Genomic DNA, 15,900 nt, shown 5'->3' on the forward strand with positions numbered 1-15,900 from the left:
ATTAATAATTTTACAAAATGCTAGGGTCGTAAACAACTAAATTTGTACTAAATACGTTTTCAAATTATACAAATAAATTTATCAATTCAGGTTAATACACAAATAAAGAGTTTTTGAAATATTAATGAGTATAATTTTAAGCAACAGCTGTGCTAATGATCAAGTCTACACAAACTTCTGTTTTTATGAAAATACAATGCTAAATAAATAAAGTTTGATCATTAGTGTTAAAAGTAAACTCATATACACACTTTAAAACTGTTGTTTTTTATTAAATCTAAAAAAGTTTTAAAAACTGTATGAAGAGTATAAACATGATAGTTGAAGAAAATGTAACAAAATTTTATTAGATACAAAAAAAGTTCAAAGTAAAGTATAAAAACAAGTACTTTTTTTTCAAATATGCATAGAAGTAGAATTTAGGTATAAAAACACGAGTCACTAAAAATATACATAAGTTATGATACAAAGCATCTTTGTTTAAGAGATTTTGATAAAGAGAGTTTAATAAAACTGAAAGACTTTAATATGATTTTTTTTTAATCACTTTTTTTCAAAATCGATTTCAACATAGGTGCCTGAAGGGATCCTCTTGTTCCAGTTGACATCTTCGTAGTCTGGTGTAACGTAGCCAATGGGAGCAAGGTATGCGTCTTCGCACGACTCTGAGGCTTCAAACACCAGCTTGCGTTCCTTGCTTGGCTTTATGACGTCACAATTGACCGAGTTGGACGCGCACGACGAGCTAGACTGTGACGCGATGGAGTGCATCGTGACGTAATGCCTGTTGAAGTCGTCGCAGCTTTTCACGGTAGCCAGCTCGTTGAAGTTTTCCGATTGGCTGCGTTTGAAATCACAGCACGCTTGGTTGGTTTTTGGCGCGAAATCGTTAGGGGAAAAAACCGAGTTAAATTTTTTGGTCGTCTTTGGCGCGAAATCTTTCGAGGCGTTAAGGGAACCGAACTTTTTTGCTATTTTTAGCACAGAGTTGTTAGACGAATGAAGTGAACTAAAGTTCTGTCTCGATTTTGCCAGGTTTTTATTTTGAGAGCGAACTGCTTTCAATTCTTTTGTCGACTCTTGCAGAAAATTTTTGTACATAAAAGGTTTTCCACTGTTTTTTGAATTAATTATTATATCATCAGCCGTAGTGTAAACTGGATACGGATCTTTGTCATTGTTTTTATTTGAAACAACCTTGGTCCCATTGACACTATTCAAGTTATTTACTAATAAATGAGGCATTGTGTTATTGACAGGGTAGCTTAAAACGCTATCACTCCTCGAATTTGCAAATGAAGTCAACCTTACTCTTGACTGTTTGCTTCTACGGAGTTTTCTGCACAGAACTATTAACAAAAGCAACAAAATAAAGAGTATTGATATGAGAACAATGACAAGGTCAAACAAGTTTACGTTACTGCTGCTCGGATGTTTACCTTTATCATTTTCTGTTGGTACACCACTGTTTAGTTTATTACAGCTCTCAGTATCTGCTCCAAACCTTTTATCAAACATACCCTTGCTCATGTATCCCTTCGAAGTACCTTTAAAACTTTCAGGCGAGTTGCATTCAAAACAAGAAGAATAATTTTTACACTTGAGCCTGGTGTAGTTCTGAGTCGTGAAGTACTTGTAAAACTCGTGAAAGAAGTCACAGTCGCATTGCAAAGGGTTGCCGGAAACATCAATCGTCATGACCTGACGGTTCGGATAGTTGCTCCTATGGAACACTTCAGAGCCAATTTTCACCAACTTGTTGTTTTTGTAGTTAATTTCTTCTAACTTGTCTAGAAAATAAAACGACGTTTTGTCTATTTTAGATATAAAGTTGTTTGATAAGTCGAGTACTTTTAGATTGTCCTGATGAAATAAATCGGACTGTGATTGTTTGGTTATTTTGTTGTTGCTTAAGTTTATTTTTTCGAGTCTACCTGCTCCGAAAAAACTAGGAATTTTCGACAAATTATTACCAGCCAAACTCAGTTCTTTTAAGTATCTCATATTCCAAAAAAACTGCCTCGGAAAACTACTTATGCCCATTTTGTTTAACGTTAAAACCTTCAAGTTTTTCATTTTCGTAAAAATGCTATGTTCAGTTATATTACCACTTTTCGCTCCACTTATTTTTAATGCTTGCAAATTTGAACTATATTTTAATATGTCATCTAAACTGTTTTTACTAAAACTTTCGTCCAAGCCAAGCATAGATAAAGTTTTTAAGTTGTTAGTATTTATAAATGCGTTACTTTCGATGCTGTGTATTTTGTTCATGTTTAAGCTGAGTATTTCTATTGCCTTGGGAAACGTGTTGAAACCGACTGATTCAATAAGGTTCTTACCCAAATACAGCCTTTTTAAATTATTTAGCCTATAAAAGGTTCTATCTATGATTTTAGTGATTTTGTTTGAACTCAAGTCAATTTCAATGAGAAAATTATTTTCTTCTAGCCTCGGCAAAGATTTTATCATGTTGTATGACATCATCAACTTACGCAGGGAGTTTAGTTCATGTGTCATCATTTCCGGATAAAACTCTATATAGTTTTTATTTAGGTTGAGAGTTTCTAATACTGTATAGTCTTGAAAGTTTACGTCATAAAAGGCTTCAAAGCTCAAGTTATTTCCTTCGAGTACAATTTCTTTTGCCCAATCAGTTATTTTTGGAAAATAATATAGTTCTAAATATGAACAGTTAGTTATAAAGTTTGCACATTGACATACTGACGGGCACAAATAGCTGTGGACACAAGTAAAAAATGCAAAAACAAAAGTTATAATGATCTTTTTAGAACACATACTGCTTTTTTTTTTAATTCTTCTATTTAGTTCGTTTTTAAAACAATTTAGAATTTTTTTTTTTTTTTACATTTATACTTCTGTAAATTTGTATTAAAATTTATCTCCAAGGTTAAACTGTACTTAAGTTAGAGACTTTAGCACTTTTAATGTTAAAATTAAACTATTAAGTACTACGAAATTCAAAAAGTTATTGTTCATAAAATGTATATAATTACTTTCGAATATATTTCATTCTCAGATAAAATAATATCTTCAAAACTAAATTAACTTTCAATTTTTTATTTACATTAAGGCTTAAAAATTCACAAACATTTTTGACTATAGTGTAGATAGACTGTAAGAAGATATTTTTCAACTTAAGTTTTTTTTTTATAAAACTGGTCTTTAAATACAATAAAACATTTTTAGTTATTTTTGACAATTATAAAAAACAAGTTTTTGTAATTTTGAAAAGCACTTAAACTGTTTGTTTGAGAAGTTTATTTTACAATCAAACGTTAACGATTGCTTAAATTTTTTTTTGTTTAGATTGAACTAGAATAGTGAAGATAAAAGCTAACCCATATCAATGTAATAAAAGCTATTTCTATTTCTTTTATTTAAAAGAAGTTTTTGTACAATTTTTCAATAAAACACCATGATTCAGATATAAATTAGATAAGAAAAAAACTTTGCAAAAATAAAAGACTTTTAATTTTTAACTTCCGAATGCAATAGCTACGAATAGCTTACGAATGTAAATGATGTATTTTAAAACAAACAAACTTACAGTTGTTATAAGACATACAAACTTATATTTTTCGGTATGAACTATTTTTATCTTAAACAGTTATTTATATTAAGTTTTTTATACTTTTTCACTAAATATTAGTTTTAATATTAGTTTTATTACTAGGTAAAAAAAACTAAGCTTGTATTTTTACAAAGTATTTTCTTTTCTTTTCTACCTGGATAAATGAAACCTTGTACCAGACTTTACTTGTATAACAAATCAGCTCAAAATGTTTGCAAGCATGGTTTTATTAAAATGAATTCTAGCTTACAAAATTAATTTTAAACTCATTACTTTCAAATACTTCGCAATAACATATTGTGTTTTAATTAGCGTTTCTGCTATCAACTTACTTGATGCAAGTTTAATGACAATGGTGTTGTAAGTCAAGGAAAACCTCGTGTGTACATACGTATCTTATTTCCACATTGTACAGCTTTGTTACGTAATACAACATCGTATTCAACATATTTAAACAGTAAGTCTTTTTAACTTATAAGGTCCAACAAATTTCTAACAAGGTGTACTTAATCGTAATACAAAAAGTTCCATATCAACTGTTTTCTATACTTTTTTTAAAGTGCTAAACACTTATAAATGGTATACCATGGTTTAACACATAGCAAAAGTTCTGATAAAAACAAGTTTTATCTTAATTAAGAACTCGTATATATATATAGGTGGTTCTTGCACCAAAACTATTCGTAACTTATACAGATAAAAACTTTTAAACAATTTACTACAAAACAGGAAATCATTCATTTATTTATTTCACTGATAAATAATTGTTACTAGTAAGCATAATACTTGGTAAAGTATAATATTTATTTTTTATATGGTATATGTATCTGCTAAACAGAACCCGTGTAATTAACTATTTTGTCCACTACATTGGTTATTTTTATAACTTGTAGCAATTTTTCAATCATAACAAAATAAACTGTTTTAACATACTAAGTTATTGTAAAAGTTTCAGGTTATACATGTTTAAGATTAAATTAGCGCAAAAATGAATATTCTTTATAGGTTTAATTCTCAACAGAATAGGCAATTAAATGATTGCAGTAAACAGAAAAATAATTTTCAAATACACTTTAACATAATTAAAACTAAAACAATTAACATAAAGGTAGTAAGTTTACTTATTTTAAAGTTTCAAGTTATAAGTTATCTATCATCAACTAATTCCTATTTTTAATTATTGGGTTTGAGTTATGTTAGTTTATTAGACTAAAACTTGGTATGTATTTTTGTTACAAGTTTTTTTTTTAATTATTACTCTTAATGGATAAGATTTGTAATTTAATTTTGATAAAAATTTGGTTTAATTTAGTAACTATTTCTCTAGTGTTTAAAAACCTTAATCAAAATTACTACAATATTTCGAATAAATCGGTTAACTTTTTTTAAAGTTTATAATATTTTAAAAGCTACAGGATATTGTCTGGTTATATGTAAACTAAGTTATTTTAGCAAAAATGGTATAAACGCTTTTTATAACTAGAACTATTAAGTTAGTTTTATATTCATATACAAATATAATTTACTTTTGTTTAACTAAATTAACACTATTTAATTTTACTATGAAAATTATAGAATAACTTAAACTGAATTTACTACGGTAATAAAAAGTTTTGAAATTCTAAATGCTTCTTTTACAAAGAAAGTTTCTTTGAATTAAAGTAGTGAGTATTGTTTTAAAAAAATAGTGTACTCTTATTAAATAAATATTTTCATTAAAACTAATTTTGTTAAGAACTATATAAACAGCATACAAGTGTTAGCACATAACCATCTACAAACTTTAAGTAGCATTGTAACAATATTCAAGACATAATTCAAAACTGCACTATACAAACTTAAACAATCTGTTTAGAATAAAATACAAAAAAAAAAGTGATTATGACGTAGTTATAAAGTTCATAAACTTATTCTGTGAAAAACTCAAAACACTTAAGTTTTGTTCTGGTAGCTTTTTGTTTGTGTTGTTAAACTTTTTTGTTATTTTCCAAACAAAAATGTCCTACTCAAACGAGTACAACGACATTCACCACTCAGAATACTTGAACGCGCAGACCATTTCCGACAATGGGCAGCTCAACGGAGTGCACAGAAACCCGATGATGAAAGAAGGCAAGCCCTTAACCTGCCTCGACCCGAGCATCCAGACTCTGCACGACACTTTCATGGCCGGGCACCAGCTTTCAAAGGACTCTAACTGCTTGGGCTGGAGAGTCGACAACGAGTCCCCGTACCATTGGATGACCTACGAAGAGGTGCTGCGGAAAGTCAAGGGCTTCGGCTCGGGTCTGATCCGCAAAGGATCTAAGCAAAAGGACTTTGTGGGCATCTTCTCGCAGAACAGGTGGGAGTGGAAAGTGACGGAGCAGAGCTGCAACAGCTACTCGATGGCGATCGTGCCTCTGTACGACACGCTGGGCCAGGAAGCCGTCGAGTACATCATCTCACACTGCGAGCTGGGCACCATAGTGGTGGACACGGCAGATAAAGCCAAGCAGCTGCTATCCATGCAGGCCGACGGCAAGTTCCAACTGAAATTATTGGTGCACATGTGCGAGAAGACGGAAGAAATCGAAAGTCTGGCCGAGGCGAACCAGGTCGAGCTGTGGAAGTTCGACGACCTGATCCGGCTCGGCTTGGAGGACGAGCAGGACTTCATCCCGCCCAAGCCGGAGGACCTGCACACGATCTGCTTCACCAGCGGCACCACGGGACTGCCCAAGGGCGCCATGCTCAGCCACCGCAACATGGTCAGCAACATCTGCGGCGTGTACGTCCTCGGCAGCCGGGACTTCACCCGGATCGGGCCGGACGACGTCCACATCTCGTATCTGCCCCTCGCCCACGTCTTCGAGAGGATCATGCAGGGGATCGTGTTCATGCGGGGCGCCAGCGTGGGGTTCTTCCAGGGCGACATCAAGCTGTTGCTAAGCGACGTGGGGGCGCTGAAACCCACCATATTCCCGATGGTGCCCAGGCTGATCAACAGAATGTACGACAAAATCACTCAGGTTTGTACATTTACATGTTATATATTGTATTTACATTTATCTTAGCCATTAACTAACTACCTAATGGCTTTTACAAAACTTATCTGTAAAAGAAAGTTGTTTGTAAATAAACTAAAATCCACTCTATTTAAAGGTCTTTTTTTAAGTTTAGATATTGTTCACTTGGTAAACTACATCAGGAAAAATTTTATAAATAAATTGTTATTTTTTTTAATCATTAAGCTAGACTAGCTTAAATAGTTTGACTATTTATCTAGCTTGAATGTTATAATTTTAAGCTGAAAAAAAATTTAATGTTAACTCAAACACTACACGATAATCATTTGTAAAAATTCTTCTCATAAGGAACAACTATAACTCTGGAGATTATTTTGTTCTACCTTATAATCAAATTAATAAACTAGTTTTAAAGCTACTGTAAAGTAACATCACTATATTTATTCTTCATAGAAGTAGTTTATACAAATTAAATATACATTCAGTGTTAGAGATAATATGATTTTATTTTCAGCTTAATGTTAAGCACTGGAATCTAAAAGTATCCCTATAAACATTATTAAACTATTCACTATAATAGTTATTATCCTAATAGTCAAACTGTTTACCATAGCTCAAAGAACACAAACACATTAACTTTCATTTGTTTTTATTTATTTACCAGTTTACTACAAATTTAAACATAATACACAGGGAGCAGCCCAGTCTTGTTTGAAGTCATTTATGTTGAACATGGCAACGAAAAGCAAATTGGCGAAACTGGAGAAGGGACAAGTTACAAACTCGTCGTTTTGGGATAAGATAGTGTTCGGAAAAATACAGAAGATGTTCGGTGGAAGAGTCAGAATTTGCTTGACCGGTTTGTCTGCTTTTTTAACTTTATTTTCACCCTTTCATTTTAAAACTTTAGTTTTAAAACAACTGGTTACATCTATTGGCTTAGTTTTTTCTACTAAATTTTCTAACTTTTAGACTTTTGTTTGTTTGAATTTTATACTGTGCATGCTATAATAATGAAAATTATTTTTATGCTTGATGGTAGGTCTGTTCGATTTCAGATATTTCAAACTCTTATAGTTTTTGAGGCCACAACTAAAAAAATAGTATTTGTTTGAATAAAAAAAAAAAAGCGTTTATAGGTAGGTAGGTCTAAATAATACCTACAAACATTTTTTCTAACTTTTAAATATTATTGGAAATGTAACTAAAATAAATTTTAAAGTATAATATTTGTTTGTAAATTTAAAAACTCCCCTATAATAAATACTTTTTCTAAAAAAAATGCTATAAGGTATTACTAAGACCTACATACACATTTTAAATTTTTCAAATATACATAAATATAGTTTTTGAGTTATGGCTCTTTCTAACATGTTTTTAAGAATCTGAGTTGTCATGTAACCTTTGATAGGTAAAGCAAATCAGTTATGCAATGCTAAACAAATATGTTAAGATTTGTTATTAAGCTAGTTGTGTTTATTGTATAAGTTTATGTAGTTTTTTAAAATTGGTCATGACCAGAATACTAATGTTGTACAGCTCCTGTGGTCTAGTGAGAATTTGTTGCATTATTATGTTAATTTGAGTTTGGTGAAAAAAGACGTTAGTATTAAAACTTTTAATTTGTTTATTTTTAATTTTGTTTTCTATTAATGTTACTTATTATGTTACGAGTTGGTTTTATTTTAATAGCTTTTAGTTTTTGAAGGTTGATGTAAGATTTAAGTGATGAATATAGTAGACATTTTGAAAACGAATTCTTATCTTTTTTTTTTAACCTTTATAAATAATTAGAATAGATTTGATTTTTTCTTAACTATGAACTTTTGAATGATTAGATTTGTTTGTTGTTTGGAATTTCAATCTTTAACGTTTTTATCTATAAAATTTGATATCTTTGTTGTATTTATGTTGCTGAACTATTTTTATTATGACTAAGTTCAGATTTTAAACAACATTTTATAAGATTATTTTGAACATAGAAGTTCATTTATGCTATTTAATTACATAAAACTTTAAAAAGTTTTTAAGCAATGTTGAATCCTTTTATCACTAGTTCGTTCAGATTTAACATGTTTTATATAAAAACACCTTAGTTTTTATCTTTTATTGTAAAATGACTTCATCTAAAGACCTGTTCTTTCTTTGAAATTTTTTTTTAAAGTTTTTGTAGTTCCTTTTTCACTGTTTTTAAACACTAGAGTTAAAAATAACTATAACTATCTGTCATTGCTAATAAAAAAATATTATAAAAATCTGAAACTACTTTTCAAATGAAAAACACATTATGAACTTTAATTTTACTAAATATTTGTTTACCCCAACTGTTTTAATGTTTAGCCATTTTATCCTACATCTACCATTTACAGAAGTTTTGTGTGAACCTATTTGAACATAAGAGTTATTTACTTAAACAAGAAATAGTTTTAAATGAGTCAAACGTTAAGTAGTTGTTAACAGTTATTTATTAAACCAAGTATAACACCAACTTAATGTTGTTTAAGTAATGATGCTATTTTTACGAAAAAAATATAAGAAACTAATATACCTAAAACATTTAAAACTATAAGCAATTTTTATTTGCTATATATGTTTTTAAATAAATTTAATAATTTTAACAGTTTTAAATAAATCTACTTGTGTTACGAATATTTAAAAGTTAATTGCTATAGTTTGCTAATAAAGATTCTACCTAAACGAGTTAGTTAAAGTATACAAGAATGACAACAATTTGCCCAGTACATTTGTTGTACTTCTTTATATTTTATTGGTTATAATACAGAACGTACTGTACAAATTGTTGTTGTTATTGTACATTTTATTTAAAGTTTTAAACAACAAGCACTTAGTTGTTTAAAAATTTTGAGCTACAACTATTGTTAATAATTATTCAATATTTTCGCTACAATTTAGCCGTCTTTAAATATTTTGAAAAAATAAATAGATATGAGTTTTTCAATACTGTTAACTTAATTAAGTAATATTGAAATTATTAGGTTAAGATGGTATACAACCAAAATCTACCAGTGTTCAAAATCCACCAGATCAAAATCAACCTGATTTTTTGTTTATATATTCTTTGTTTATTGATTAATTTTATATATATTTTTTGCATTTTAAAAATTTATATTTTAGTAATTTTTCACTATCATTATTATCCCTAACCTTTACCCTCGATCGGTAGCGGTTCTCGAACTTGACTGGGTGGATTTTGAACGTGTCCCTTTAAGATATGCAAGTTTCGTTGTTTGAACATATAACCTATTCAAATTATATTTAAAACTTAAAACAAAAACTAAACAGGAGCGGCACCAATATCAGGCGAAGTTTTGAATTTCATGAGGTGTGCATTGGGGGTTTACTTTTCAGAGGGGTACGGACAAACTGAAGCCACCGCCGCAATTTGCGTCACACTGCCTGGTTAGTAACGTCATAAATATCGGTTTAAAAGAGTTTATTTGTTGATTACTGAACAATCTTATTTAAGAACTGTTTATTTTACTGATTTTTAAGAGTCTAATCTTTTCTAAAAGCAATATAAAGGGAGTTTGTTAGTTAAATTCAAATATTTATTTCATTATATAAACGTTTTTTAAACGAAACAAAAAAATTAGTCAAAAAGTACTTCGTTGTTTGAATTTGCAAAAGTTTTGGCGCATTAGTACTAAGTTTTTACTTAGCTATGCCTAAATGATATTAAGCAGTTTATAGAGGTGTTGCCTGACTTAATTTTTGTATTTGTTTTATCCGATCATTGAAACTTTAAAAAAGTTTAGTATCATATATTATTTTAATATTTATCATATGTCATTGATATAAGTTCAAAGAAGCGTTCTATTTTTCTACGGTGGTTCGTTTAAAAATGCTTATTGTTATATTTTGCACCAAAATAAAAAAAAATTACAGTACAAAAGTCTGATTTAAAACAAATGAAATTGCTAATGGTATATTCTGAAATTGCTTTTAATTGTTTTTTAATTTTAGTTTTTTTTTTGTTTTTTAATGTATATTCCCGAAAACAAGTTTATCACACATAAACAAACTAGCATTGAACGTGTACGACAACTAAGTATAATACTCTTTTGCAGGTGATTATTTCACGGGTAGCGTGGGTACGGTTGCCGTTAGCAACGAGGTGAAGCTGGTGGACGTTGAGGAGATGAACTACAGGTCCAGAGAGGGGAAGGGGGAGGTATGCGTGAGGGGGAGCAACGTTTTCATGGGCTACTACAAGCAGGAGGAGAAGACCAAGGAAGCTCTTGATGAAGATGGGTGGCTCCACACTGGTGATATCGGTTGGATATTTGTTTTGTGATTTTTGTTTTATAGGTCAGTTCTTGATGTGTGCTTAAACCAAATACTTTGTTAATTTAAACTTTAACTTGAATTTTTTCGTTTGTCATTCATGAAATCTCGAGTGAAAATTAATTTTAACTGCTAACCTTATCTATTACTTAAGCTTTCATAAACTTAGTCAAACTTTTGGTTCTTTTGTTATTTTTTACGTATTAGTAAGATAAATAAGCTAATTAAGTTTTTATTTTCAAAGAAGCTGTACATGCTTCTAATCAACATTGAAAAAAATCAAAAGCAAAAATCTTTCTTCAAAGGAATGTGGATGCCGAACGGCACATTGAAGATCATCGACAGGAAGAAGAACATCTTCAAACTGTCTCAGGGAGAGTACATTGCTCCGGAGAAGATCGAGCAATTGCTGGTCACTAGCACCCCCGTCGCCCAAATATTTGTCACGGGAAATTCCCTAAAGTCGCACCTTGTCGCCGTGGTCGTCCCCGACGCCGAGACCATCCACGATTGGTTGAAGAAGAAGAGTTTTAAAAACGGTTGGTTTTGGTTGGCTTAGATTTAATGTAGTAAGTCATATTAGATGCTCAGTTTGAGCTTGTCTGTTTAAACAGCAGCTTTCAGTTAGAACTATTCTTAAACCAACAGTTAGGAACCTATGTTTAAGTTTGGAGTGCATCAGCATTTGTATGTTGTACGCATTAAACGTATAAGTTTTGCACTAGTTTTAGTACTTCTAAAACTCTAATAATTAATATTATATCAAAACCCAACATTAAAGATTACATGTAAGGAGGGAGTGGTTTGTTACAAAATTATTATGAATGACATTGTAAATGTTTTCTGTTTGAATTTAAAAGTTATTTAGTATAACTTTTTATTTTTTTGACTTTTTGTAGCTGTAACAAGTGATAAAGGCATATGCTTTCTTTTTTGTAGGCTGTTTTGAAGTTTTAAAAGCTTATTTAAAGCTTTTTTATTCAGGAGGAGCACTAGATGAAGTGTGCAGTTCAGAAGAAGCCAAGAAGCTGATCCTGCAAGACCTGAAGGAAACCGCTATTGAGAAGGGTCTGAAACATTTCGAGATCCCGGCGATGATCCACCTGACCTGCACGATGTTCAGTGTTGAGAACAATCTGCTGACTCCCACGTTCAAGGCGAAGAGAAACGAGATCGGCAAGATGTTCAGTGCCGAGATCGAACAAATGTACTCACAACTTAACTAATTTTAAATTCAATAAATTTGATCCAATGTTCAATTTGTTGTACGTTTATTACTTACTATTTAGTAACTGATTGTTTTAACGAATTAGAGTAAAAGTTGATGTACAAATGTTTTTAAAATTTCATATATAAAGCTTAATCGATTTGTCTGAACACATGTACAGGTAAATAAATTATAAAATAAAAAAAAATCCTTAATCTATTTCAAGTGTTTAATTTGTTGTGTGTCCTTTTATATATTAAGCTTGCTTCATAAACAAAATGTCAATATTATGTACAGTCAGATTAATTACTTTTTTTTTCAAAAAAAAATTAAAAGGAATGTTTAACTTTTTGAAATTTTTGTATATAAAGTTTTTTTAAATAAAAAATTTGTAAAATACAATTTTTACATACGAAGTAGCATGTAGATTAAATATATTTTTGACAGGATGTTTCTTTTTAATTAAAATACTTTTTCTCAAATAATTTAATTTGAGTTCCTCTTACTTAAATAAATTAATTTTAAGATATTGAATACGAGTTTATGTAGTTTAACTATCTTTCAACATTTCGATAGAATACTTGACTAGTTTATAAAATATTATAAAAAACTCAAACTTGTTAGCTTATTAAAAACTTGTTATGTGTTCTGCAGCAAATAAAAAAGTGTCTAGATATAAACTCCAAATTTTTGACAAAAATTTAATTTGTCTGAACAAATGTGTTGCATAAAACTAATTAATTATAAAACACTATATAATTAAATATTCTGACAATTTTTTCAATCTTTTTTTATAAGTTTAAGATTTAAAACCAATAAAACATAAAGTGTGTTATTTTATATAACTGATTACTATCGAGTTATCTTAGCTTATACTGAAAAATATAAATAATGAAATTAGCTAAAGCCTTTCCACCAATTTTAACTGAATATAAGCATTAATAACATGATCATTAACTGTTTTTGTATCTCTAAAATATCTAGAAACTCCTGTAGACTGCACTATAAAAATTTAAAACTGAGTTTGAATTTTAACAAATTTCAGTAGTTTTATTTTAATTTTATAATAAAAAAACATGTTTAAGTTATAGCAGTTAAAGTTAAAACAACACTTGCTGCTTTAATTAAAACATAACTACTAATAAACATTATATTAATAAGATTTTAATTGCTCCCATAAGGTCTATTCAAAAGAAATACATATGTAGACCTTAAAGAACTGATATTGGTTATACTGTGTTAAACTCGTTACAAAGGTAAAACTTTATGTAGTAAAATAAGTTTATAAACATAGAGCTAGAGAGTATATTTCTTAACTGATTATAAACTAGCACTAATTGAGAGTAAATAAGCCTTAAAGTCTTGTAAAAGTTAGCTCATCAATGATATACTTGTGTATTTTGCTTAAAAATACTAACATATATTGACGTTTATACAATAAATTTCTAGAGAGCTTCACACTTAAGGATACCTTTATTAGGAACCTTTATACAATTAAGAAAAAAAGTTTTATTGAGTTTACATTAAGTGATAAACTCAATATAACTTTTGTCTTAATTGTAAAAATAATAACCATTGAAGCAAGCTTTAAAAATTTCCATTAATTTAAACTTTTACACTACACATTTTATTTTTGAATAATATTTACAAGTTAAAAATTCTTTAATTTTCAAAATATAGTTCGATCATGTTTAGTTGTACATAAATTTTTTACATTTCAACATATTTTTTATTTAAGATAATTAAATAAACTTCAACGATCTTTTATACTTAATTATTTTGTTGTATTGTTTATCAATTAATTCAATCAATTAACATGTTTAAAATAAAACGTTTTTTTATTATAAACCAACTTTATAATAAATTTTACATTCTATGAAAAATAACAGTTCATATTAGTTCAAAACTCAATATAGCATCTGGAAGCAATTTTTAACACAAAATCGGAAACAATCCAATAATTTTTAATGACGTAAAACGTTTGTGGTGGTACTTTTATTGCGGTAGGACTTTTTATGTGTACTATTTTATGGGCACTATTTTATGTGTAGAATTGCTGCATTCAATTTTTGATGTGATGTCATCAAAATTATGTGTAGTATTTAGATGTTGCTGCAATTAAGTTGCTGCAATTAAATGAAAAACAAATTACTGTCCAGGCCTTATAAAATATTATGAATAGTTTTTGTAGTTTTAAGTTTATAAACAAACAAATAAAATATAACTTGAATAAACATAAACCAATAGTATGATTTATTTTTACATTTATTTGAGTTATATTTTTTAAACTGACAGAAGTAGTTGCTAGACTTATAAAAGATTATGGATAGATTTTTTTAAGTAATTTTTAATAAAGAAAAAAAACTTGAATACACTTAAACAAATTGTTTGATTTATATGTATATTTATGTAATTTATTGTTTTTATACTAACTGAATTAATGGCTAGTCATATAATAAGTAATTTTGGTTTTTTTTTTTAAGATTTTATAAACAAAATTTATAAATTAAACTTGAACACACATAAACTGTTTGATTTAAATCTAAAATTGTTTGATTTATAGTTGTATATACGTAATTTGTATTTAGTAAACTTATAGAGTAGAGGTTCGACCTTATGTGTACTACTTTATGGGCACTATTTTATGTGTAGAATTGCTTCAATCAATTATGCCCATAATTTGATGTGATTTCATTCAAATTATGGGTAGTATTGAGATGTAGCTGCAATTAAGTTGCTGAAATTAAATGAAAAATAAAATACTGTCTAGATCTTATATAAATATTATGGATAGTTTTTGTAGTTTTAAGTTCATAAAAAAACAAATAAAATATAACTTGAATAAACATAAACCAATAGTATGATATATTTTTACATTTATTTGAGTTATAATTTGTAAACTGACAGAAGTAGTGGCTAGACTTATAAAAGATTATGGGTAGATTTTTTTAAGAAATTTTTAATAAAAGAAAAAAACTTGAACACACATAAACCAATTGTTTGATTTATAGTTGTATGTATGTGATTTATATTTAGTAAACTTATAAAAGTAGTGGTTTGCTCTTATGTGTACTATTTTATGGGCACTATTTTATGTGTAGAATTGCTTCAATCAATTATATTCAATGGGTAGTATTTAGATATTGCTACAACTAAATGAAAAATAAAATACTTTCTAAGCCTTATATAAATATTATGGATAGTTTTTGTAGTTTTAAATTTATAAACAAACAAATAAAAAATAACTTGAATACACATAAACCAATAGTTTGATTTATTTGTACATTTATTTAAATTGTATTTTGTAAACTAACAGAAGTAGTGGATAGACTTATTAAAAGATTATGGATAGTTTTTTTTATGTAATATTTAATAAAAAAAAGCTTGAATACACTTAAACCAATTGTTTGATTTAAAAGTGGACAGTATCTTATTTTTACTTAATTGCAGCAACATCTAAATACTACCCATAATTTAAATGAAACCACATAAGTTAATTGAAGCAATTCTACACATAAAAGAGTGCCCATAAAATAGTAAACATAAGGCCAAACCACTACTTCTATAAGTTTACTAAATGTAAATTACATATATACAACTATAAATTAAACAATTGGTTTATGTGTGTTAAATTTAAATTTTGTTTATAAAATCTTAAATAAAGAAATATCCAAAATATTTATAATATGCCAACCCATTACTTCTGGTAGTATAAAATATATAAATTATATAAATATACTATTAAATCAAATAATTGGTTTAAGTGTAATCAAGCTTTTTTTTCT

At 28.6% G+C, this 15,900-nt stretch overlaps 2 protein-coding genes across 2 annotated transcripts; one reads left to right on the forward strand and one right to left on the reverse strand.

Annotated features, from left to right (window-relative positions):
- LOC145835552 (uncharacterized) lies at nucleotides 1-2,830 on the reverse strand. The gene has a single exon (XM_082943200.1). The coding sequence runs from the start codon at nucleotides 2,797-2,799 to the stop codon at nucleotides 544-546; it is 2,256 nt and encodes a 751-aa protein (XP_082799326.1). The 5' UTR covers nucleotides 2,800-2,830; the 3' UTR covers nucleotides 1-543.
- Nucleotides 2,831-5,592: 2,762 nt separating this feature from the next.
- Nucleotides 5,593-12,134, forward strand: LOC145836259 (long-chain-fatty-acid--CoA ligase 1-like). The gene is made up of 6 exons (XM_082944078.1): nucleotides 5,593-6,606; nucleotides 7,297-7,462; nucleotides 9,907-10,023; nucleotides 10,692-10,898; nucleotides 11,214-11,447; nucleotides 11,893-12,134. The coding sequence occupies exons 1-6, from the start codon at nucleotides 5,593-5,595 to the stop codon at nucleotides 12,132-12,134; spliced, it is 1,980 nt and encodes a 659-aa protein (XP_082800204.1).
- Nucleotides 12,135-15,900: the final 3,766 nt, after the last annotated feature.

The sequence above is a fragment of the Thalia democratica genome, chromosome 5 (assembly GCF_965202585.1).
Source record: "Thalia democratica chromosome 5, ktThaDemo2.hap1.1, whole genome shotgun sequence".
In the NCBI taxonomy this organism is placed as follows: domain Eukaryota; kingdom Metazoa; phylum Chordata; class Thaliacea; order Salpida; family Salpidae; genus Thalia; species Thalia democratica.